Source organism: Amblyomma americanum, chromosome 3 (assembly GCF_052857255.1).
Source record: "Amblyomma americanum isolate KBUSLIRL-KWMA chromosome 3, ASM5285725v1, whole genome shotgun sequence".
Taxonomy (NCBI): Eukaryota; Metazoa; Arthropoda; class Arachnida; order Ixodida; family Ixodidae; genus Amblyomma; species Amblyomma americanum.
The window spans coordinates 146,746,412-146,771,838 of NC_135499.1; the positions used below are offsets into that span (position 1 = coordinate 146,746,412).

The 25,427-nt window shown below is 48.3% G+C and overlaps 2 protein-coding genes across 2 annotated transcripts in view; both read right to left on the bottom strand.

Annotated features, from left to right (window-relative positions):
- Positions 1–11,095, bottom strand: part of LOC144125129 (uncharacterized) — a 47,904-nt gene extending 36,809 nt beyond the window's left edge. Inside the window, exon 1 of the mRNA XM_077658235.1 lies at positions 10,973–11,095. The gene's annotated coding sequence lies outside the window, so the exon portion shown is untranslated. The remainder of the gene's footprint in view (positions 1–10,972) is intronic.
- Positions 4,378–25,427, bottom strand: part of LOC144125124 (uncharacterized) — a 99,125-nt gene continuing 78,075 nt past the window's right edge. The window contains exons 3-7 of the mRNA XM_077658230.1: positions 24,804–25,088; positions 23,286–23,516; positions 19,659–19,751; positions 19,010–19,043; positions 4,378–11,232 (exon numbers count right to left, since the gene is read on the bottom strand). Of these exons, the coding sequence (XP_077514356.1) occupies positions 11,117–11,232; positions 19,010–19,043; positions 19,659–19,751; positions 23,286–23,516; positions 24,804–25,088 (759 nt within the window). The 3' untranslated portion in view covers positions 4,378–11,116. The remainder of the gene's footprint in view (positions 11,233–19,009; positions 19,044–19,658; positions 19,752–23,285; positions 23,517–24,803; positions 25,089–25,427) is intronic.

The window sequence follows — 25,427 nt, forward strand, 5'->3', positions numbered from 1 at the left end:
GCGAGAAATGAAGCGAACGCAGGAAAACCGATAATCGCCCTGCCAGTCCCGACGAAATGGGGATAAAAATGGCGATACAAATGGGGAGACTAAGACGAAATGGGGAGAAAATGGGGAGAAGAGAGCCCGTTCGATGCTCGCAGCGGCCTCTGCGAGAGACACGTGTTGACTAACCTGGCGCAAGGCAGCCGAACGACGCTACGTAACGCCAACAAAACGGGCACCAGCCTGTTGCCAACGTTATCGGTCTATACTGCGTAGCAATGGCTTTCAACGAAACAACCAAGCTTGAATCTTTCGAGGCGGCCCAAAAGCAGCACAACGATTGACTCAACCTGACATGTTCATTGTTTCATTACTTCTCTCGGTGACCGTCCGGTGGATCATCAGTGTCGAAATGAGACGGTAATTAATCGACAGCGGCAGTCCGTTCCATCAGCTCTCGTCCGCAAAGAGAAATATGGGAATGGCATGGCTTGTCATCTTTTCGCCGTCGACGACAGGGTGCACCACACACGGTAAGGAATGAGAAAGAGGGAGAGAGAAAGACCACTTTCGGACTGCCTGCCGTTAAGACTGGCGTCGCTCGCTCGACCCGTTATTAATCGCAATTCCGCTGACGTGATGGGAGACGAGGATCGATTGCATCGACACACACACACACACACACACACACACACACACACACACACACACACACACACACACACACACACACACACACACACACACACACACACACACACACACACACACACACACACACACACACACACACACACACACACACACACACACACACACACACACACACACACACACACACACACACACACACACACACACACACACACACACACACACACACACACACACACACACACACACACACACACACACACACACACACACACACACACACACACACACACACACACACACACACACACACACACACACACACACACACACACACACACACACACACACACACACACACACACACACACACACACACACACACACACACACACACACACACACACACACACACACACACACACACACACACACACACACACACACACACACACACACACACACACACACACACACACACACACACACACACACACACACACACACACACACACACACACACACACACATGTGCGTGGCGAGCGTGCGACGGACTGGGCGGCCGCAGCCGCTGTTGTGGAAATGGACTCACAAATGGAGGAACCCTGCCGCTTTTGCCCCACCATTAAATCGAACGGGGATCTTGTGGCTGACCTATAGTCTTGTGCACAAACGCCGAGGAGATAGGTGGCGCTTGCGTAGCAAAGAGAAACATAGCACAGCGAGGAACGTGGAGCACCTCGTCGCATGTACATTTGCCCGCTCTTGCTATCATTTGGCGCCACCACATTTGGGTTCAGCCACAGATCTGTTTGCACCGCTGTTCAAAATTTCCTGATAGAATCTCACCGACTGCCTTGCTAAGTGTTTCAACCTTTTCTTTTCTATCAATTATTACATTTTGACTAAATCATTAATATTTAATCACTCTCTTTATTATTATTCTTAAAGTTTTAAAATCAAAACACTCATCCCTTTTCTGTTCATGACGAAAAATTCACCGGTGTTATGCTCCCACGTGCTTTTCCTTTTTGTTAACTGCGTTCAGGTGAATAGCCACCCGATTCTTGGCCGATCCCCCAGTGTGGGTATGTGCCATCTTTTGATAGGCTAACAACAACAACAACAACAACATTTGCACCATGCGTGCGCTGAGCTTGTCAGACAATTATGCACTTTTCTCACTGGTCGATTAAGGATAAGGAAGCAAAAATAGTGATTACCGAAAACAAAAACGCAAAAAAAACACTGGCATCCAAACGAAATATGCTTTTTTTTTCTATAAAAACAAAGTGGGAGAGAACGGCACGGGTGTCAACCATGAAGCGATATGTTTTTAGGCTGTATGAGCGGCCTGCGCCGATAAGTACACGTGACTGCGACAAGACCACTCTGTAGAAGTTCTCGAGAGAAGTGCAAATATCTAAATCGTTTAGACGCTGACCAGACGACCAGCCTGAATTATTACACCTCTTCTACCTTACGTTTCGCCCAAGAGGTTAATTTCTTTTATAGGGTTAGTTTAATGGCTTACAGGCATCAAATTTTCGGTTGCGAGTTTTCTTTGCGATGGCGCAGAAGACATCAGTAGCAAGACGTGGTGGTATTCGCCTAAGACCGGCAAATAATTCATAATTCTTTTTTTTGTCTGTCATCCTGTTTGGGTTTCAACTACTGAACGATGGCTGTGACGTCAAAGTTCATTACAGGTCACGCGAGGCATGAGAAACTGCGATATAACCGCTGCTTTGTCGTTTAATTCACTATACACCGATGAAACCTGCCAGTGAATTAAACGACGATGCAGCGATCATGCCGCAGTTTTTTTGCCTCACGTGACCTATACTGAACGTCACAGTCATCGTTCGGTGATGAAACCGAAACCAAATCATCATAATAAAAGAAACAATCAAATTATTTACTAGCCTTGGGCGAATACCACTTGCGATCCATGTATGTTAATACCTTACGCATCATTACAACGAATAACACACGCAACAAAAATTACGCTTTCTGTAACTGTTATTTCCATATTCTGTATTTGTACATAGCGTAAATTACTCCTATACCCCCTATCATTTCTTATTATCGCTCCCCCCTTTCTTTCCCTCTCCCTGTCCTTCTATTACCACTAGTCGCAGCTCAGGTGCTTCAGGTTCTGATGGCAGATGCCGCGGCTAGCAACATCTTTTCCTTCTATTGTTATTTTATTAATAAATAGCCCGTAACTGTCTTAAAGTGTCAAGATTCAATGTGGATAGCACGGTTAATTCGGAGCTAGAAGTGAATCACACAAGCAACTTTATGCAAAACTATATGGCGAACAACGCCGTACCGGCATTTTTTGAAATCAATACCCAAAAATCGATGAAGCCCCCGGGCAGTGAAGCGTTAAACACCGATCAGCTCGGCGGAAGCGTAGTGAACGGTGAGACAGCCCTTTGAAAGCGGTTCCTGCCTTCGTAAAAATTCATATCTGCGTCTTGGACCGGCGCTCGACTACTGATCCGGAGTTCCAGGGTTCGAACCCGACCGCGGCGGCTGCGTTTTTATGCAGGAAAAACGCTAAGGCGCCCGTGTGCTGTGCGATGTCAGTGCACGTTAAAGATCCCCAGGTGGTCGAAATTATTCCGGAGCCCTCCACTACGGTACCTAATTCTTCCTTTCTTCTTTCACTCCCTCCTTTATACCTTCCCTTACGGCGCGGTTCAGGTGTCCAAAGATATATGAGACAGATACTGCGCCATTTCCTTTCCCCCAAAACCAATTATTATTATTATTATTATTATTATTATTGGACCGTCGGACTTACCCTCCTCCCCACCCCTCTCTTACGCACTCCCAACAGATCCTCTTCAGACGCCTCCAGACCCGCTCTCTGTCATCCCCTCAACTTTTATCCCACTATTGCGGCACATCCCCTGCATGCTCCCTATGCGGTGACCCCCCGCCACACTCTCCCATACCCTTTTCGGCTGCCCTGCTGACCCTCCCCCGCGGGGACAGCACGCCATCTCGAGCTGGGAGGACTGGGAGGTCCTGCTTATGTCTGCAGACCCAACATCGCAGCTTGCTGCGCTGACTCGGGATGCCGACGTCATGTCCCAGCATGACCTACTTGATGCAGTGCGGGGCCGAGCAGTGGCCCAGGAACCCAGCTGGGTCTAAACCTCACTTGCTGAATAAAGTTTTTCTGTCTGTTCTCCAACACGCCAAAGGAAAGGCGGGTGAATTCTGGAGCCCCTCTCTACCAGCGGGCCGGCTACCTAATCGAATAGGAAAGCCAAGCCAGTATACAATTCAGCTACAGCAGTTTCCCTCCGTTTTAGCTCACAGCACCGGCCACAACACCCGTCGCTTGTCATGCGAGTACAAAAATAGCCACCGTATCAGTATTTTACACTTTTCCCGCTCGCGATAGCTACTGCATTGCATATGAAGGCTTCGCTTCCAGCCCCATACATGGGAACAAGGAAAGATCCGTGCCTAGGCCTCGTTGCAGAGTTGACAGAAAGTGCACTGTTTGTGCTGAAGCTGAAATTTTGCTTCGCTTTTCGTGCACAGAATAGGAGGCATACATCGTGTTTGCCAGCAACGATACCTTAAGCGTGAGAAAGCGAGGCACAGCCGTGCCCCGTCGCCCGATAAATATATACGGCCTGGCCATTGTACGCGGATTCGTGACGGGTCACAAGCACGAGCTAGATTGATAACGCCAGGCTGCGTGACCGCTCTAACGCAAGCGACCACGTGACCTCACTGTACAGCGTGAACTGCAGTCTTCCGGAGGAAGCATTCTGCCAGGAACGCCAAGCGTGACGGAGCTGCTACTGGCAATGACAGTGCGAGTCAGGAATGGGTGGTAATGGAGACTCGGTGTGTGCACGCTGACACAATACGCACGCTCACACGTATACAGATGATGACGGACAGAGGCGCCACAGTGAAGCGCGTTGCGCGAACCCCAATGCGGGTGTTGACCCCATGCTAAAGTAACTGCATGCGCCCCCGCGGCATGATGCGCGATCACGTGTTACGCGTTCATATAATACACCACTAACAGAAGTGCAAGGAAATTCGGCTTTAACAAGTGCAGCATTAAATGACACTGAAAAGGATTGCAACTCGGTTTACTGCGCCAACCAAGAACCGGCCCGCGCCTTGGCTGTTCACGGACACGGGAATCTCCGAGCGTACAACTTAGTAGCGCGGAGACTTTCACTAACCCCCCAAGCCACAACAAGGTCGAGAAGAAGACCCGCCAGCGCCGTCTAACGTGCGCCTGTTTGTGAGTCGAACAAGCGCCAGCGGAACGTCCTATCCTGAACTCGCACTAGGCAGATAGAAAGCAAGGAAGAAGACACGTTTCCCCTGAAAGTGTTCATCCGATAGAAATTCGGCGCTCGAACACTAAATACGGTAGAGGATAGTTTACTTTTTTTACTCCTTTCTGTTTAGAATGTAGTTATCGGCAAAGTCAATCAGTGATGACAGAAGACAGCTATAATGTGGTATAGAAGAAGACGTAGAGGTAGACGCTTAGGTAACGTTTGATAGGACCCAGTTAGACGAGCCTGTGCAGCGTTGGTGTGAACACGCAGTGTACAGTGCTTACAACGAAAAGTGTACATACCTATAGTACAGCGCCCACAGCACGACAGTGTGATATAACGTCTATAGAAACATGCCACCAATGAGTTAAAAACTTGCGCACGATGTCCATGGCACAGGAATGCAACAAGAGGGCAGGGTTTGACAGGAACCACCAACACTTTTCAAACATAAATGTGACGTCCTACCGTGCTCACCGGGACCGTCGTTACTGACGCAAGCTACTGAAGCCCTCCAAGCCTTTAAACACCAATGTCATTCTATTCAGGGCTGCAGTCCGGCGTCGATGCTATGTAATGCTTCAAACGCACTAATCAGTAATGCAAGGCAGTGACGTAATCATCACGACGTTAACCGGCGCGCCTGCGTGAAGTCACGTGATCCGTTTTATCCAAGCGAACAATGCCTCTGTAGCGATATAAACAAAGTACGACAATGTATATCAAAGTGACCGAAACGCGTTCGCTACACAAAGCCGCTGTCACTGCAGCAGAGGTGAAATCGGATAACGAATGGGAAGGGATACACATTTGCTATAGCCGGTACAAAATCTGCGCCACGGGAGTATCATTGTGCAGTTGATTTGTGCTCCCATCGCCCCGCTAGCCACGCACTGAATGACAGGTGACAGAAACGTGCAAAACCCTGTACCCTATATCCGAGCAGCGCTAGCACAAGACAAAGTGAGGCACACGGACAGTGCATTACTTACGTCCGAGCAACTACAGGTGAACGTCGAATCCTATGCGCATATGTTGCCCTCACAGGATAAATAAAAGGAAGAAACAGCACCTTTTTGTTAAGTTTTTACAGGACGTGCATTTAACAGCGTTAGTTGCGTTAGCTCGAAGCGTACCAAAATAGCTCATAAAAAAGTTCGAAACGCAGCGTAATTTTCGTGCTTCCATTTGTTTTTCTTGTTTTACGCGCATCGACGCATAAATTAGTGAGTGGGCTTCGGAGCAAACGTGTGACGTACCACATCAACTTGCAACTCGGGTTTGAGATGAGGCAGGTGTACGCCGAATCCGGCAAGAATTATTTCTACATGTTATGCGAGCTGCTGCTGACAGCGATACGGTCGCCGGTGGATGCACGCACACGGGGTCAATGTGATTAGCCGCGCGCATTTAGGCGTCATAAGAGAGGGGCGCCAAAGAGCTAGCGGAAATGCGACAAGGCCCAGCAAAGCTGCATCGTGACGTGCAAGAGACGTTCAACATGCGTCACAAAATTGCATCCGTAGTCGATGGCACACGCATACATTGAGCCATTAATGTTCTAAACTGGCGCAAATAGGCTAAAAAAAGTCAAACACAAAGCTGAAAAGGAAGTTTCGCTCCTTGGTGCGGCCCCACTAGTACCCCGTCAACACTTCAAAACTTTTTACGCAACCAACCGAGAAGTTTACAGTGGCACGTGGCATGTGTACCACATTGTGCGTCTCCTTGATACCCTTTCTCTTTTCCGTCCTCCTTACAAGTCATGGCTCGAGGCCACAAGCGGTATACGTAGACAATAAACATGAATACGCCTATGTGGGACAGCTTACTCCCTTTTTTTACTCCTTTGTGTTAAGAGTGTACGATGTCACGCCGTCTAACAAGTCTGTCTAACGGAGGCAAGATGGAAAGTCTCGATACAGTTCCGGCCGCTATTTTTATCAGAAACAGAAGGGCGAAATCTACTAGCCACTGAAAATAGTGCCTCTAATGACGTCACGTGCAGGCTACGCACAGAGTTACTTAACCGCACCTTCCGCGAAACTGTGCTCGCAAATAGAGCCACCACATCCGTTTCTGCGAGTTTAGTAGACTTGCGCGCGCAACCCCCACGCATAATTATTCTGGCGCGCTTATTAAGTTATCCATCTTAGAGCAGGCGACAGGAAAGTTTTTAGCCCTCGAAATTTCGCACCAATTAGCAGAGCGCTCTTCGAAACGTAAGGCTCGTGGGGAAACCCGGATATTTATAGCAAGCTCCGAGTTCATGGAATGCGCGCTGCCGCAACGCACAGCGAGAGAGTTTCGTGCGATGACGGCGACTGACTAAAACGGTCACCGAAAGACCCATTCCTCCCCCTCCTCTGCATCACCTCTCTTGCGAAATATCGCTGAAAGTCACGCTTCACAAGCGCCAACGAGGAGCGCGCCGCAATTTTTTTCCAGCCGTTATAGTCAGGTCCGTGCTCAGCTGCCACCGGGCTTCGCAGCAATCGCGGGCCGATAAACGCGTGCGTCTTCCCCGAATATCGATTCGCACCGATTTCCAAGCACGGCGCCGCGCTAGTTCCTCTGGAGAGGGAGAGGCAGCTGGAAGGAAAGGCCTGGTGATCCACTCAGGCGAATAAATCAATGCTTCTCGCGCGCGCACACCTCGAGGAAGGGCTGCTCGCCGCAATATACCTGCGTGAGGAATGCGTTTTAGACCGGCGCTGAATCAGGTATATATTGGCGCGAGAACCGGGCCGCGAAGTTCTTTCGTTTTATATGTCCGCGTATGCATACACTTGAGCCGCGTTTTGAAAAATTCTTTTTCGGGTGATCTTCTTCGCTTCTTTACCACTGCGCGGTGGCTTGTACGTCCTCGTCAGACCCGGGAAAAAGTTCTGCTCGTCAGCGTTATTCCAAATACACTTCTTATGTTTGGCTGTCTCCATGAATGTGCGCAAAAAGTTTGAAGACGTAATTCCAAGAATTATTACTCTGAGCGTTATCTCTGTCTCTCCTACGGGCGTCTGCGCTCTCAGAAACGTAAAACAATGTCTTATGACGTATGTTTAGTTGAATATGGATATATAAGTGAAAATTACTTATAAAATCTTGGTAAATAAAAAAGAAGCTGGGAAAAGATTAAGTCGCTGGGAGTTAAAAAAGACGATTTAGACAAAGCAGCTAATTTGGAAGAGTGCCCAGAGAGCTCCTATTGTTACACAATTGCTGAAAAGCTGACTACTTGGGAGCACAGTGACTGCTGACTGACTTTCAATATCACTTGGGCGGCAGATGTGATACTTTCCTGAAAATTTCCACAAAATTCAAATAAGGATTATAATGTACCCAGTGTCTGACGAGGATATACCTGTTATGCTGCAGAGCTGATTGCCAGCAACCCATGTAGCCCTCTGACCTGTTTGGCACTGAGCAACGGCGAAGACCCGAAAGAACTTAAGCACGAAAAAATAAAACACCAGTTGTCATATAGCATAACGATTTTTTGTCTTTCTTATCGGCCAACGTGGGCGACTGACGGACGCTGACGATGTGGCCGAGTTGTGACGTCTTTTGAGTCAATGGCCAAGGGAGCAGAGGATCAAAATAGAACTGAGTAGGAATAGAATCTTCGTATTAGAACGGACCCTGATTCGCTTCGCTTTGCCAGTTCCAACTACGACCCACAGTCGGTTTGAACTTGCGTAAGGAAATTTGAGCAGCGAATATGTTATCCGGTTACTGCTCGCCCACTCTCGGTCGCCTTATCGTCGTCATGCAAGCGGTCGGTTACCCCATCAACTCGGAGTGTTTTCTTTCCTAGTTCTTTTCTGCGCGAGTATAGTGCAAAGCTTCTGCACGACGTAACTTCGGCGAATTTCCGATCCACATTGGCAGCAGGACACGTTTCGCGTCCGATCAATGTCAGGCGACGACATTCAGACCCACTAGAGGCAGTTTTTCTTATTCGGTACCTTTGAATTTTTTTCTGGGTGCTTCACATCGCCACTACATGCGAACGGGCTACGAGTATGTCGCAAGTGTAAGGGAGCAAAAAAACATCAAGGCGAAATTCCGAGTGTTTCCTCCCGTTTACATTGAGGGTAATACTTAGGTAAATTCTTCAAGTCATCTTATGCAGCTGTCGTTGGGGAGGAATCCCTTACAAGCAAGGCTGCTTAAAACAGCGCAAGAACGATAGCAGGAAAACGCAACTACATGACCGTACTCCCAGCAGGTTCTTATTTTTTACTGCGCAACTCAAATATCTGCCCTAATTCGGACTAGGATTTTCATCAGGCAATTCCGGGAATTGCGCGGATTGCGTATAAAGACTCACATCACGGCATGCAGCGCAGCAGTCAAGAATGCGATCTCTTCAGTTTCTTAGGCACAACAAAAGGTAATAACCAATAAAAACTGACATTTATCGTCACTCACAAGGCACCCAACTACGTCTCATATACGCAGCTTACGGCGTGCTACTCCGCCTCTTGGAAACTGCGTTAAACTATTTCTCCCTGCAAAAAAAATTAAAAAATAGTAGAAGTGATCGTCACCGCCGGTGCCACATCGCATTACACTGAGGCGCGTTTCAGGTAAATTAAAACCACTGCCTATATTTTAATTATTTTCACGTCCCAGTTAAAGCTTCACTATGTGACAATGTGCAACATTTCTGGACAAGCCTTACTTTTCTTTTTTTCTGCCAGGCGCAGTTGATTTATGCAAAGTGACACGAATGGGTAAGTAACTGAAAGAGACATGTACTGGGCTTCACCGCAGTTCAGCTGGATAAAAATGTTATACGATCCTGCACACAAACGAATGAATGCTTTCGATATGTAGCACAGGGCTGCCATGGACCACTAAGCGGTAACCAACGAATTTACAAACGGAAGAAATACACCGGCATGTATCTTTTTTTTCCCCTTGCATAGCCCATAAAACATGGAGTTCAGCACAACAACAGTGGGGGCGACAATTAGACGGCGGTAGTGAGCACATATACTTAAGATATCAAGAACTGCTAGATGTGCCAAGGCTATGCAGGATGTCGATCCAGATTATCTTCAGCCGAGCAGAACTCCTTGTACAGAGCGCCAAGGCCCCGGTACAAGGGCGTATTCTGCGTTTCACCTCCGTGGAAATGCGGTCACTGCAGACGGGTATCGCACCCACGTCCTCGGGCTCAGCGAGCACAACCCCACAGCCGCAACCGAGATGTCAACTAAATCTTCGGAAACACACACTAAAGCGGCGACTAGAACTAACTCCGGGCTCCGACACGACTTCGTGCCGATTTCCACGAAACTCGAAGAGTATAAAATTAAGAAAGGCATGCCGTCCTCACTTTTACGACGCTCGATTTTCCAGCACAGCAGACGGAGAGCAAGCCGTCCAAGACGTGTCTAATTGTGGTTAAGACGTAATCAAGAATGAACACAAACCTCGCAATGAGTTCAAGAGTGAATGACTACAGTCGGCTTGTCGACTAAAAGACCAACAAAGCGAACTTGGACCGGGCGCTTCCACGACCTCTTTCGGCGCGCAGCTTCACAGCAGTTCGGTATTGAGGGTTGGTGGGGAATGACCGTGCACTCAGCGAGATACCCTGTCCCGCATCGTCGCTCACGGGAAGGAAGACAACTGGCACACATATTGGGAAGGGAAAGGGGGGGGGGGGGGGGGGGTATACAGCACGAGCTCGCGACGAGCATACGATTTTGTGCATCAGTGTTAGCTTCTCACTCACGACATCTCAAGTGAACAAAAAAAAAGGGGGGGGGGGAGTGCATATAAAACACCCGGACTTTTTGATACCAGGACAACGGCACGCGCTCAGGACATTGGCACCGACAAAGAGTGCCCGCGAGTTGCAAAATCCCGAAACGGAAATTGAGTCCTCGGGGTACAGATATTCCCGCCGGGTGCAAGAGGTACGACGTATTACACACGACAGCTGCGTGGGAGACGGCGGGGGAGGTCCAAAAAACAGCGGCGACACGTACAGCTCTCTCCGCCGCCTTCCCCGGTTATTCCCAGCGCAGGCGGGCGGCCCAGCGCAGACGACCGCGCAGGCAGGCCGGGGAGCGGAGACACGGCCGCAGAGAGACACGGGGGCCAGCGGTGAAGGCTGCGGCCTCAGCCGGGGCTCAGGTGGGCGCCTGGCGGCGGACCACGCAGAGGCAGCCCGTGCGCAGGCACCGGGTGACGGCGGCGCGAATGCGAGAGTACCACGGCCCGGCCGCCTTCTTCAGCGCCGTGTTTTCTGAAAAAGAAAACGAGAAAAGAAAAAGTGGCAGGGTTTAAACGTAGCTAAACCGAGTAGATGTGCGGAAGCATGTGTTTATAGCCTGGTTGATTCATGGTTTTGCTTTGCTGGTTCACTGGCACGTCTGGCGACGATTGTAGTATTAGTTGATGAAGACGACGATGTACAGTGATCATCTTCATGATTACATAAGTGCAACTGATCGATCACCTTGTTAGCTGGATACGAAATTTTGTCGCATGTCCAAAAATGCTCGATTCTATTCCTGGTAATTCATATTTCTTTAATTCATTTGACTGTTCCAACTGTTATAGTGATTTAGTCTTCTCACGCCTATTTTTCCCCGCGCAAATAACTCATTGGGATTATCTACTGAACCTTGGCCCATCCCCCTGCGTGGGTATGTGCCATGCTTACTAAGAAGAAGAAGAAGAAGAAGAAGAAGAAGAAGAAAAGAAGAAAAGAAGAAGAAAAGAAGAAAAGAAGAAGAAGAAGAAAAGAAGAAGAAGAAGAAGAAGAAGAAAAGAAGAAGAAGAAGAAGAAGAAGAAAAGAAGAAAAGAAGAAGAAGAAGAAGAAGAAGAAGAAGAAGAAGAAGAAGAAGAAGAAGAAGAAGAAGAAGAAGAAGAAGAAGAAGAAGAAGAAGAAGAAGAAGAAGAAGAATGAGTGTGTTGCAGTTTCACACGAGGCGTGATCGGCTGCAGCGATAGCATATTGCCCTCGCGCAGTGGCCACCGAAGCTGATCTGTTCGCGCTGCCGCGGGTTCGAATCCCAGTCGCGGTTTTATTCGTTGTATTTATATATGGTTTGCCCAAGGTCACCCTCAGGTTTCTGACTGAAGAACTCCACGTGATAGAATTAAAGGAACATAGAGGACATTTCGATTCAATTTTTGTTCTTGGCAAAAATTGATTTTCCTTCTGGGTATATTGATGTTTGTCCTACATCAAAAGATGAATTTGTTGCTGAAATAATTGCATTTAACGATGGTGATGTAGCCTAGCCGCCGTAATCTGGGCCAAAAAAAAATCGTGTCGATGCACTTTAGCACACTCGCGAATCGGCCAGTGATGGTGACATGTGTACTCCGCTTATCTGGCCTTTCTATACTTACGAAAGCCCTATTTTCAGTCAAAATTAGCGTCTTTGTCCCTAGAATGCGACAGTGTTTTGATGCAGACGCACTTCAATTTGTCCTCAGTGTCTGTTTAAAGTGCACTGACATATTACAGCATATTGGAGTTTCTGCAATTCGACTCCAGCCAAAGGAATGCAGCAAGAACTGCAGCATACACCGCACTACGGGTTGCGCACTCCGCGCCACGCAGTTGTTATGCGCAACATCCTGCGCTCGCACATTGCGCATGAGCCGCATTTTTTTTTTTTTTTTGCAGTCATTTGCAGCTTCGCGCGCGCCTCATCCGCATTCGCTGTCATTTCGCAACGTATACAGGCTTAGCTAAAATGAGGCGCCACCGTCGGTTTTCGCTGAGGCGCTTCGTAAACGCTTTTCCAGAACCAACGGTTCACCCGAAGACAAGCAATTAGAAGCAGCGGGCGCTCACAGCGAGCCGAAGCCCCATGCATAGAGTCGCTGGATAAGTTGCTAATAAGTCACTGGATAAGAGTGACTGCATATCTTATCCAGTGACCCTACCCGTGCATCGTCTGTGGGGGCGCCACTGAAAGCCTCCTAGCGGTGGCGGCCGGAAACAGGGTCGGAGCGGTTTCCCCGGCTTCCCCATCGTCTGCCGTTTGCGCGGGCACGTGCTGACTGTTTCTGCATTGACACAGTTCGCAAAGGAATTGAACTGTTCGATAGCCGACATGCGTCCGACGTCGCAGGTATGTGGGACGACCCATTCGGCGCACGCGCGATATGCCTGCCTGTCAATGTTCTTTTCGCCACCTATCTTCTTTCATTAATTTTTTAAATGCTATAGCATTACAGGAGTGCCATAAAAGCGAAAACTGTCCGGCGTCGGTGTCTGTGTGGAGCCTCCACCTGCCAAAGGTGGCAGGAGTGTTTGGGGTCATTTCCCTCCCTCCATCTGCCTCCTGCCAACCGTCCCCTCACCTTCCTCTACCCTCCACTTGTTGAGCAGAGGAAGGAGAGAACTAAGAATTGCACAAAAGAAGAGATTACGAATAGAAACGGAATAAGAATAGAATCATAATGGAATCAGAATTGGAATACAATCGGAACTGGAACAGAATCAAATCTGGAATAGAATCACAACTGCAGTAGATTGGCGACGTCGCAATGAACACCGCCAACATCCTAACAAAATATGACTGTTCTTTGAAATTTACCACACACCGCACGAGTCACCATTTCGGGCAGTTCTAACTATAAGGCATCCTCACTTCGCTTCTTTTGAATTCTTACGATTTGATTTATGGCTTATGGAGATTTAACGTCCCAAAGCGACTCAGGCTATGAGGGACGCCGTAGTGAAGGGCTCCGGATAATTTCGACCACCTGGGGTTCTTTAACGTGCACTGACATCGCACAGTACGCGGGCCTGTAGAAATTCTCCTCCATCGAAATGCGACTGCCGCGGCCGGGATCGAACCCGCCTCTTTCGGGTCAGCAGCCGAGTACCATAACCACTGATCCACCGCGGCGGTTTTTTCCTTTTTCTACATACTCCAGACTAATGCGTATTCCCGCAGCTACCTACGAAAGGGGCCTCGGAAGTCACAAAAGCGCTACAGAAGCACATCAGTCTTGAGAGACTTACCCCTTCCGGTGCCCTTTTCCGCCGCGCCGGCTCTTAATTCGATATTCGCGACAGTATATATTATTAGCACGCCGCAATCTATCACCCAACCGAGAGGCTGAACATGTAAGCACCATCTCAGCTGAGACGGCGCGAGATGGGTGACGTGCGGTGAAGGAGAAAGCGTTCTCAGAGGCGAAGGGAAGAAATAAGGATGACCCGCGCACTGGAAACGCGCACGGCGATGCAAATAACGAGATGAAAGAACGCTTACAGAACGCCAATGTTGCTTCTAATATTACCACCCGCGAGAACTCCTTCCGGACGACTGCCGCTTGCCCGTTTCTCTGTTCATTATCGCGCAGCGTGTTGCCGCGTGGGCGTATAGCCTGAGTGAATTACGGAACTGAGCGAGTGAATGCATTATGGTTATATAGCGGTGGCCCCATTCTGATTATGATCGTGCATTTCTTTAGATATGTTAGCGCTTTTGTTGGGTTTCCTGTAGCTAAGATTGGTGGTCCTTCTGATCTTTTTAATGCGGATATCATATCTTTGCATTCTGTTAAACTTACAAAAAACAGAGAAAGGAAACGCAATAAGAGCAAAGACAGCGTTTGGACTCCGGACAGAGGCAGTGCACTGCTGGCACTCTTATTTCATTCCACTTCTGCCTACTGTTCATTGCTGACCTACTTTCTTCAGAAAGTGGAAATATATATATATATATATATATATATATATATATATATATATATATATATATATATATATATATATATATATATATATATATATATATATATATATATATATATATATATATATATATATATATATATAGGGTGTGAAACGCTTCATTTAGCCATAGATTTATTTTGAGCCGACGTTTCGGCAGAGCGCCTGTCCTTTCTCAAGACTGCAGTTACAGCGTTCTTCCTCTTATTAAGGAGTTGGCATTGGAACACATGTACGACACGTGAACAACCCCGGGCCGGCTCCCCGCGGCTGCGGGGTGGGCTGCGGGGACAGCGCGTTTTTCGTTTTTATTTTTCCTTTTTTTCTCTTTCTCTCTCTCTTTTCTAGTATTCTTTCCTTTGTGTCTATCTTCTTTCCAGCATCCGTTTGCTTGTTGTTTTGTTCATGTGTCGTGCATGTGTGCCAGTGCCAACTCCTTAAGAAGAGGAAGATCACTGTAACTGCAGTCTTGAGAAAGGACAGGCTCTGTCCGAAACGTCGACTCAAGATAAATATATGGCTAAATGAAGCGTTTCACAACTTTGCATTTTGCCTCTAGCAACCAAATACGTTTGTTTCCATATATATATATATATATATATATATATATATATATATATATATATATATATATATATATATATATATATATATATATATATATATATATTGTTCGCTTGAGCGTCAAGAAAGTGAACAACGCGCTGGTTACTTCATCACGGTTTGACTGTGTTGAAGAGGCAGCGTTCCACCCATTCAACAGGCACTCAGAGGTTAAAAATGCTACTGAGTACTACAGGGTACTTCTGAATGCCTCTGCCTGCACATCCCTTACCCCGAACATCCTTTCGAGCTTCGACTTCGCCATTCCGTGTCGAGATTTGACCCAGTCGTTCCGTTTACTCTATTTCGCAGATATATTTTATTTTTCTGCTTTAATTTTTGGCCTCTTTCCACTTCAACACAAGAAGGCTCGGCTAGCTACACAAAACCTCGCTTTTCGTCCCGCAGTCAGCCTCCAAACTAAAATGTACACTGACACACAAAAGTTTTCTACTCAGGCACATATACTTCGCGCGGGAGCATTCGCATTGAGAAGATACCGAGCTATGGACCTCCTTCACCCCGCGACGTCACGAAGATGCGGTGGCGCTGATGTTAGCAGCGACTTTCGCATGGTAGGCAAAACAGGTTCCGCTTGCCCGTGCCTACCGCAGCTGCCGCAGCTACCGGCGGCTGCTTCAAGCCTGTGCACTGCAGAAGCAGCATGTATTGACCAGCTGCGTCACTGCTGGATCCGCGTAGTAGCATAAAAAATATTAAATTAGCCTCGATAGGTTTCTCGCGCATAAATGCCGCATTCGAAAACTGGCTAACAGGCATTGGGCCACGGTAGTAAAGCGCGAAGTCTGGGAGTCGATAGGCACTGCCACTCAATGCACTTAATGCATGCAAGTTACTGCGTTCATTAACCTGAACTTCAAGATAGTAGGCTGATAATTGCTCAAGGAAAAAAAAGACATATGTAGCTGCACACGTACTTATCACCTTGAGCCGGAGTGCACAGGGCGCCGACAGGTTCACTCGCCCCCAAGGAATGCGTTTTTTTTTGTTAATAGCACACCATGTTTAAATGGCGCGTTTTGTGACATTTAATAGTTACTTGAAACTGTTTCTTGATATGACGACGTAATTATTTCATTCGAGTAGAAAGAAGTCTGGTAAGTTGTGTCAATCTTGCGCGGTCGCGTTGGTGTGCTCAGAATAGCGTACCTTAAGTGTGCTAAACGCCATATGCTTTTTCATTGCATCATGCATGTGTCATGTTTCATGAGGTAATACATGATCGCGAAGCTTGTTTGGAAAGAAGCAGCCGCAGGCGTGCTACTACTAACAGACACATGGCGAGATTGAGAGGGGACGCGGCATGAAAAGTGTTTTCGTTATTCATGCATGCGATATGTAACTAAACTTGGTGCAAATATGAAATTCCTACGCTAGTTTCAGTCATTCCTTTTATTTATAGCTATACCTGGCGCAGTTCTGGGTAATTATAATTAACACCGTCGTCAAGTCCCCCCAAGCTAGGTCTCAAATAATTGAGTAGATAGTGCGCAGTTTTTTTATGCCAGCATGTGCATAAAGCCCTGTTCTGTATGATGACGCGATTAGTTGTTTTTCTATATGATCAGTACTTATGCATGCATAGTTACATGAAAACGCTTCTTACAAAAAATAACTAACAATACTGCACGTTTAGGGAAAAAAATTGAGAGATTTATTACGCTCCTCAACGTCTCAGGAATAGTTTGCGACAAATGGAATCATTTGATTTTCATGCGAATTACGAAGGTGAGTGATCCAGTCGCAGAAAATGTGAGAGGTCAGAAAACGAACCTTAAAGTTTATTCCCTCGTTTATGGCATCTTCGCTTTCGCTTTGGTCAAAGAAATGCGGCAGTGAAATCAAAGAAATTACCTCACAATTTTTGACGACCACACTTCTAAAAAGCGTAATTTATAAATTTGTACTCAATATTTTGCTATAATTTTTCGTCACGAAACTAGACTTCAGGGCTAGGAAAGGAAATAATTCTAGAAATCAAAAATTTTCACCAAATCGGCCAGCTTAACAAGAGGACAAGTCGGCCTGGCTGGTGCGTGGTCATGCGGCTAAAAACAGCGCTAAGCGAGACAGGAGATCGGGGACACGACTCTGTCCCCACTTTTCGCGCAGCGCGACACGTACGTATGTCAGCAGACGATGAGCGCATGTCTGCTCCGGCGAAACCACGCCAGCACTTCCCCTCACTACTGTCCCGAAGTAAAATCATTCCGGCTAGTGCAGAGTGTCAAAACTTGTTTTATTCAATGCCTAGCGCATAAATAAACGGCAGGAACGCTTTCTACATGTTTACTACTAACCATTTATACAATACACAGTGGCAAATTATTTCTCTTTATAGGCCGCACGTGGACAACGCGAGCTCGTGTACTTCAACAAATTACTAAGTTGGAAGCATCGACCATTGCTGTGATTCGCAGAAACTGGAAACTCGCCTACAAGCCTTGAAAACCCGCGCACAACACCTATCCGCGACGCCACTCCCCGACCTTTTGCCTACCACGAGCTCGCTAGCGACTGCAGCGCCACCTCGTATGTTTACAAACATGCAGGAGGTCCATAAATAGACAGGTCCTCGAATCTATACCCCCCCCCCCCCTCCCCCTCCCCCTCCCCCTCCCCCCTCCCCCCCCCCCCCCCCAGAAAAAATACCGAAGACCGAACAGCAACAAAACCCGCGAATGGACACAAACTTTTATCTTCGGACACACCTTAAACGCTGGTCCCTCCGATCCATCCGGTGTCGCGATACACATATATAGGCGGCGTTCGCGAAAAAGGAATCACTCTCCTGGACCTCTCCTAGCGGACAAACAACAAACAAAGAAACAAACAAACAAACGCGAGAAAGAAATCCAAATCTCTACGCACACTCGTACTCGCGTTTTATCCTTGCGCGAGAACAGCTCTCCATCAGGGGGAGCCCTTGCGAAATCCGATTTTTTGACCCCAGCGCAGCAGCGGCGTGCTCTTGAGAATCCTCTCCCCCCCTGTCATGTTCTGCCTCCCAGTGTACGCACGGTGAGGAAAACGGCTCTCCCAGGAGTATCGATTTCTTGTCCGGGCACATTTCGCTCCGTTGGGTCAGGTGCCGAGAAATAAAAAGAAAGAGCTCATCCCTGGACAGAGCACAAAGGCGCGGCACCGGCTCTGGCAAGATACGGAGATCCCCCCCGCAGAACGCGATACGTCCGTCGGATTGCAAAATCGAGAACCTGTTACTGCTCTGACAGGCCTCGGGTGCGCAAAGAGCACATACAGTGAGAGAAGATTGCCGGGCAGAAAATAGGGCTGCAAAATAAATAAGCCAGGAGAAGGTCAACACTGAAGAAACACACACCTGTAGCTCAGAGACTCACAACAACAAAAGGTGTCTTTATTCTCCCAGGCGAGAGCCATCAAAGAAGCCGCCCCTCCTCCATTCCTCACCCACCTAAACTAGCTTCCGTGCCTTTCACTCTCCCAAAGTCGCATGGAAACCATTCGAACTTCACATTCTTAGGTTGCTGCTTTTTTTTTCTCTTATCTATCGCACTTTCCTTCATTTGTATTTGTTTGCAGAGCCAGGTATATCGTATGAAGCATATCACAGAACTGGAGTCCGGACGGCACGCCACTTCCACGGACCCCGCAACGAGATTAAAGCCCAGAAACGTATACGGTGGAAGTCCAGAAAGAAAAGGAGATTACCTGTCGCAAGATCCTCCGCCTTTTCGGGAGCTCTCTGTAAAGGCAGAGAAAAAAAAAACTTTGAAAACCAAGTTGATAAATTTTCAGAAAGAACGCGAGTAAGTCCGCGGCTACAGGCAAGTCTGCCTGTTCTCGACAGCGATATGAACAGCGTAAACAAAGCGTCCGGAAGCCCCAGCAAGTGCAAAACAAACAAGCAGCTGTACACCACAGCTCCGCTTTCTGAGTGATAGAAATTCTTTGGCTATAGAAAACAACTACGGGCAGAAACGGCCCGGTCCCGGTCGGCTATCATGTTACTCGAAACTTTACTACAGCATATTGCCGCGAAAGCAAGCAAAAAACGCAGACACTACTAAAATAGCAACACGCCTCACTTCGGAATTGACTTACCGGTGACCTATGCATCGGCCCTTCGTGTAACATAAGCAGTTCAAATCTTCAATCTGTCGACGTTGAGGAGTACGGTTATTCCGATTTGTCTTCGCAAATACAGTTTTAAAACCAAACAACGCAATGAAAACTTCAATTTAGATAAAGGTTTACGGTGGCCAGGTTTCCGATTATGCCGCAACGAGATCAAACGCGATCAACGACTGGGGGGGCGACGCGCGCGTACACGTGTTGCAAGGGCGGGCTGATCACTGACCTCCTGGGCGAGCACTTGCGCTTGTTCGAGGATGCCCTTTATGTAGGCGACGGCGAACTCCCGGAGCTCGGGGTCGTTCTTGAGGCTGGCAATCTGGGGAGGGGAAGGGCGAAAGAAGGACGCTGATATCGGGAGGAAACGGCAGACGCTTGCAACACGTCTCGTGGCCTCCCGAAATCGCAACGTGGCGAAACAGGTAGCGCAGCGAGAACAGATGCACACTGGGAGCTACCAGATTACCTCGTCTGGCGATGGTGGGAAACGCAGATGGCAGATATGACGAAACGATACGGAAGGATGAATTACAGAGCATCCATTCGCTTGGAAGGATAACACGAGACGAGGGGAGAGCACCCAAGGTAAGCAGTGGGGAAGAAAAGGGAATAAATAGTCAGAAGGGAACAGAAAAAAAAAGGAACAGACAAATAGAGACGAAGAGAGGAGAGATACAAAGCCGGAGGGCTTGGCTTGGAAACTCAGTGCTTTACGCCTTATAGATGTGTGCGCGACAAAAATAAGAGAGAGAAAAGAATCCTTGCCCTCCACTACGGCACCTATTCTTCCTTTCTTTCACTCCCTCCTTTATCTCTTCCCTTACGGCGCGGTTCAGGTGTCCAACGATATATGAGACAGATACTGCGCCATTTCCTTTTCCCAAAAACCAATTATTAATTATTTATTACTTATGAACACAGAGGCTTGGAACACGTCAAGGTCGCTTCGAAGCAGCCTTAAGAGTTTACTTATAACGACACCAATCGATTGCATTCGTGTCATTTTGACTGCATTCCTCTGGTGTCGAAGTAAAAAGAAAAGGAATAAACGTATTTATTTGCATGGCCTCCCTACTGAAAAATGTATATAGGTTTGAACGGGTCAGCAAATAGGATTGTGGCACATCTGGTTTGGCTTTATAGGATGGACGACCTAAAGCGGCTCAGTCTATGAGGGACGCCGTAGTGCAGGGCTCCGGATAATTTCGACCACCTGGGGTTCTTAACGGGCACTAACAATGCACAGTACACGGAATTTTCACATTTTTCCTCCACCGAGGTGCTGCCATAGTGGGCGGGTTCGAACCCACGTCTTGCATGCACAGTGTGATGTAAGTGCACGGTAATTAACCATGGGTAATGGTAGTTATACGGAGCCCTCCACTAAGGAGTCACTCAAAGGCTGAATCGCTTTGGAAGCTTCATCCTATAATGTTAAACGAAATGTGCCATAATCCTATTTGTCTCCTATTCAAACCTGTACACATTTTTCAATAGGGCTGCTATAGCAATAATGACTGTTTAATGAATCTGCAGTCGTGAGCAATGCGAAGGAGTACAATGTTTGTCCTTTTATTTACGGATTGCTCCACAATTATGCGTGGCAAGCACAACCATTCCGGTTTTCTAACTAGTTTTGTTCTTGGAGCATAATATATCCAAAAGCAATTCTCAAATTTAATAGAGAAATAAGCAGAAAATTCGCTATTCTGCGCGAAAAGTTTGTTCCCTCTCATACTGATCAATACTGTACATCCGTCGGTACAACAAGGGAGAATAAAAATAAAGGTGCTTTCCTTTTCACTTCAACAAATGAGTACAGTTAAGATTATATGAAGGCAATCACATAACTAAACTGCTGAACTGACAACGTTAAGAACGAGTTGCGCGCACATAAAAGAAGAACACGGGAAAACATTAAGGACTCTTTCCGTCAGCATCGTTTTCCCGTGTACGTCTTTTATGTGCGCGCAACTCGCTCTTAATAACGACCATGCACCAAATCGCCCGGAAAGAAGTTCCTCCAAACTAAACCGACATAAGCTAGCAGCTAAAGGCTGATATCATCAAAGGCTGCATCGAACCGGCATTGATGCGCTCCTGCAGGAATCAAAGCAGCCGTGAGGAGCACAGGATTTTTTACTCCATAACACTGCCGTCTGCTTGCAAGAGCAATCTGCTTCAGTGCGCTTTGAGTCAGTTCAAACCTTTGACGTGAAAGCTGAAACTGCTTCTACTCCACTTTACCCCCCCCCCCCCCCCCCCTTCTTCTTTCATTTACGCTTGATGGCTTTTGAATCGGTTCACTGTATAGGTAACAGGCAACAACACAAAAGGCAAGTCACCCTCAGCGTGACGAAGCCGCCGTTACATCAAGCTTCAGCGTACGTAGGATGAGAAAATAAAAAAAAAACTATAAAAGTATGGACAAGGGAAACGCAGCAGAGTTGCATGCCTCGAACGATATCCCATGTTATGTATGCGCATACGCTTCCTCCTTCACCAGATGTCGTTTTCGCACTTTCCGTAGTCGCCATAGCTCATATATCCTTGGCTCACAGCACCTCTCTCTTTTGGTTTTTTTTTCATAGCATAATGCTGAAAATCACAGAGAGGGAACTTAAAATACTTACGAAACGTTTTTCACGGTTTCATATTCTCGCGGTACAGACCCGCATCGACAAAGAAACGCGCGAATGTTTCCACGTAACGCTGTAGGGAGTTGATCAGTGTTACCTATACGTATAGCATCGCATTACACAACCGCACTTTGAATAGCAAGGCATCTCTGGGCTAGTAGGACTGGCAGGACTTCACCAGTGGGCCGAAATATTTTAAAGCTCGCAGACAAAAATTATAAGCGTCACGTCGTTTCAGTACAAGCTACAAGCTCTTGAATTTCTCAAACCAGGCAGGCCATATTGAGAGGTAGAGCGAGCTGATTGGTAGACGGATGAGCTAGTTCCTTATAGACAATGCTCCATGAAAAGTAAGCGTAAACGAGTTTTAAACCAGACCGCCTAGTCGCGAAGTGTCTTCGCAACAGAGTAGTCCGTACAAAGTCCTTGAACTCGGCAACTAACCTTTAGTGCTTCGCTTTGTATCGGACAATAATAACTCATTCACCTATCCATTAGCTCGCTCCTGTGTGGCAATGACGCCTTTACAACCCAATCAATCCTTTCTGAAATTCACCTACCGAACTTATTAAAAATTCAGGAAATTAGCGAAGCATCGAATCTCTCGGACCAAGAAGTCGCCGGCGCAACGCAATAAATAAGCTCGAAATAAAGAGGATTATGAAATGGCCGAGCTGGAGTTGTTTCATAAAACTCAGAGCAAACAGACGAGGGAGAAAAAAAAAAGGGGGGGGGGGAGTGCAGATGACTTATGAAATACTTTTCTCGGCGCTCGCGCGTGCATTTCCTTTCATTCGTGCTGAATTGTAACCGTTTAATACAGACAAATGGTGAATTCCAATCGCAGGCACGGAGCGGTCTGCACGCTCTGTGACAGAGCGCCTGAATCCGGCGCAGAGCGCGCGACCTGAAATTGCGATTGGAGTACACTTGGTCTGGCCAGAGCATGTAGGGCGCCGCTATCGCCGCTGAAAAAGAACGTCACGCAAACTTCCGGTCGGATCCGCCGATTTCGGCGGAGCAGCCCCGACTGCTCCACGGAGCAATCTCGGCTCGGCAACCGCTCCCTGTCTACGATTGGAAGACGCGATCCGTGCCTCAGATCTGCGTTTGGAATACAGTTGCTCCGAAAAGAGCAGGAAACGCTGCTCCCGAAGTGCTCCAACTCTGCGATTGGAAGTCACCAAAAGCAGACAGCGCGGGAAGCGACTCACGTCTTGGCAGTCCTGCTGCGACTGCGACTGTTGGGGCCCTGCAATGAGCTTGGCCCTTGGCGAGCTGTCCGGGCTGGCCCCGCCGCTCGAGTCACCCTCGCTCTCGGACGGCTCGTCGTGGATCACCACCACCTTCTTCTTGAGCGCCGGCTCCGGCGCCACGTACGTCACTTCCTCTTCCGGGCTGGGCGTCCGGGAACCCACCAGGTCCACCTGGATCTCGGGCGGCGTCTGCGCGACACCCCGTCCACAAGATGGCGGAGAGTTATTTGATAAGCCCACACTGCGGATGGACACATAATCGACACAGGTAACGTCGCAGCGGTTACATTTTTCAAGAAAGAAACGAACAATGTGCACTCTTTAATGTTAGGATACAAATGAATAAGGGGGCGGCCACGGAGGAAGACTATAAGGAGTGGAAACTCCGCCGTCTGCGGCGACCAGAAAAGGTCACAAGACCGTGGCGCCACTATCCTGCAGGCTGCGCCTGGCGGCCTGGAAAGAAACTACTGAAATACAACGTCACGGCGTGCCCGCTGAAGCAAACACCCGTCTCGTCTGCTCTGAGCGCGCGCCGCCGGAGCGCATGCCCGGGCGCTGCATTCTTTTTTCCCCCTGCTGATTACGAGGCGCCGCAAGGCGCCGCCACTGCATGCGTCCCCGTCGGCGCATACAATTGTGACTTTATCTGGTCGCCTGCGCTCGCTCGCGCAGACGGGAGTTTCACCTCCTGTATAGTCTTGCTCCGTGGGGCGGCAAATGCCCACCAAAGAGGCCATCAAACCAATGGCGCAGACCGAGAGTCATGATCTCGATCACCTTGCACTGGCCAGCCATCTTCGACGCCACGCTAGCACCGCAATAAAGGCTGAGGAGGGCATGCTAAGCGCACGCAGCGACACCTATATGTACACGGGGATTGACCTATCTTTATGCTTGGTCAACACAAGCACGCCTCACACAGAGACGAGTGCTTGCGCCTTTTCGCACCGCCAGGGAGAGCGGCGAGCGAGAATAGAGCACGTGACACCGTGGCTTCGGCTGGTGCACACACAGCTGCGTGCGCTCAGTCACGAGGTTTCGATATGGCGCGTGAGCAGGGTTCCTGCGGAGCATGGCTCCTCAGAGACGACGGGACTCGTATCTGATATGATTATTACTAATGGCGGACTATATATCTCTATCTGTGAGAGTTACAATATCACCTGCTGCGTTTAAGTAAACCAGCTTGCTTGTTAACGTCTTAGCTGTATTCTGAAGTCCGTCATCAGTGAGAAAACTATGCAGAAGTAAATGTCCTTTTAACTCCAAAAGCCTAATTTAAAATATTGCTGACAAGCATCGGCACAACACCCCGTACTGGAGCAATATAAGAAACAACAAAGCGGCACAGAAAGACGGGGGCGGTGTTGTGGGAACGATGGGGACTGGCAATACAGTGCCTACTTTGTCGTAGACGTTTCTCGACGCCGCAGTATACCCGAAAGCACTCAGTACTACGAATGGGATGCGTGCCTTGACGGGTCCCGCGGTGAGGTCTATGAGCCTCCTGGGCGGCGGGGTGTCTTCCTCCTCCTCCTCTTCGTCGACCTCGTCGATGCGGAACTGCTGCCGCTGCGCCACCTCGCGGGCGCGGTGGATGAGGTCGCTCACGAACTGGCTGGCCACCTCACGCAGCTCGCACGAGGACGCGTCCCCGTCGCCGCCGCTGGACGAAGAAGAGCCCGTGCCGGAGACGGTCTTGCCGCGCTGCTGCTGCGACGGCTGCTGAGGGTGCAGAGGGTCGCACTCTCCCATGCCCTGAAAGCAGCGCCACCACAGCGAGCACTTAAAAGGGACAGTTAGAGCTTTCCCTCATATCTCTATAGATGTTGAGCTCCACCCAAGCGGTAGTGATTGTGTCTTGTTCAAATGAACTTTTTTATTATTATGCGGCCTTACTTTCTAGGCAAGCTCAAACCCACAGTACACTCTCGGTAGAGATAAGCTAGTGAGCTGCAGAAAAAGATCATGCAGCACTATCGGTTCAGAAGGGTAGAATACCCGCCGGCAGGTAGGAAATTAAATAAAAATCAGGAAAACGTCTCGAGACGATTACAAACGAGGACTTATCCGAACCCAGCTAGTCTTAGCCAGTGG